The 1,138-nt window shown below is 39.7% G+C and overlaps 1 protein-coding gene across 1 annotated transcript; it reads right to left on the bottom strand.

Moving 5' to 3' along the window:
- Positions 1-299: 299 nt before the first annotated feature.
- On the bottom strand, positions 300-1,134 carry LOC102207787 (complement C1r subcomponent-like; the record flags this gene model as incomplete). Its single annotated transcript, XM_005755992.1, has 2 exons — positions 300-718; positions 914-1,134. Coding segments are annotated over 2 exons (588 nt in total), but the record flags the coding sequence as incomplete, so codon positions are not given.
- Between the last annotated feature and the right edge of the window lie 4 nt (positions 1,135-1,138).

Here is a 1,138-nt window from a genome sequence, read left to right as displayed (position 1 = left end):
TGTTAGAGTGGGATGAAATGACTGATGATGTGTTTATCATTTTCAAAGTGGGAGGATTTGATTAATCTTAGACACAAGAAAAAAACACATGCAGATCTGCATAAACTATCTTTATTCAAACACAGTAAAATACAGGCGTTACAGGGATTTAAAGACTATGCACCGACTTTCAGACAGTATTTTGTGGTTGTTTCCAGAAAGCGGAAAATCAAAAACTGAGCTTTTAGTGAAATATAGATTAAAAATTCTCAAATCAAACTCCACAGCAGAGCGAAAATAGTATAATATTTATTGTCCAAATGTTTTTCCTCATCGTGTATTTACACCGTGTTGTTCTGAATTACTGTAACTTTAGTTCTCCTGCATGGTCTTCTTGATCCAGTTCAGGTAATTAGCGACTCTGGTATAGACTCCATATGTGCCCTTTCCTCCACACTCAACCCCCCAGCTGACAATCCCAGCAGCCCATTGTCGCCCATCTTTAGTCAGAGTGAAGGGGCCCCCAGCGTCACCCTGGCATGAGTCCTTCCCACCTTCAGGGAGTCCAGCACAAAACATGTTATTTGTTAAGTCTGGTATGTTGTTATTTCTTCTCCTTGCCGAAGTGACTGAATCCCTGCATGTCTGCTGGTCCACCACTGGGAGATAAACATACTTCAGTTGATTTGTTAGAATGCGACGATTATTCTCGTTTGTAACACCAAAGCCAGACACCAGCCTGAAAGAATACAAAACACATTCATTGTGGGCTCAGTAAAATTCTTACTAATCCAGAACCTTAAAGATAATAGCTTGTCAACTTAAATTGGTTAACAAACAATGAGAGCACTTAAAAGTAACATCAAATTTTATACAGTGTAGATGACATTAAAGAGACTTCAAAATCATTTTGACACAATAGCAGTTTGTTTACCCCATCACACCAGTATCATATGTGGCTCCTGGTTCTGGCAAACACACTGGCATTACCGATGAGTTGAATGTGAGTGTGTCTTTCAGTTTGATCAGTGCAATGTCATTGTTGTAGTCTACATAGTTGGGGTTGTTGTACTCAGGGTGAACATGGATTGAGGCAGCAAACAGAGGAGATTTCTCGAGGGCTTTTACCTCATTAAGTCCCATGAAAATCTGCAAGTCA

This window comes from Pundamilia nyererei, unplaced genomic scaffold (assembly GCF_000239375.1).
Source record: "Pundamilia nyererei isolate P.nyererei 1_Seehausen unplaced genomic scaffold, PunNye1.0 scaffold06563, whole genome shotgun sequence".
Classification (NCBI taxonomy): Eukaryota; Metazoa; Chordata; class Actinopteri; order Cichliformes; family Cichlidae; genus Pundamilia; species Pundamilia nyererei.
This window is presented reverse-complemented; position numbering and strand designations above follow the sequence as displayed.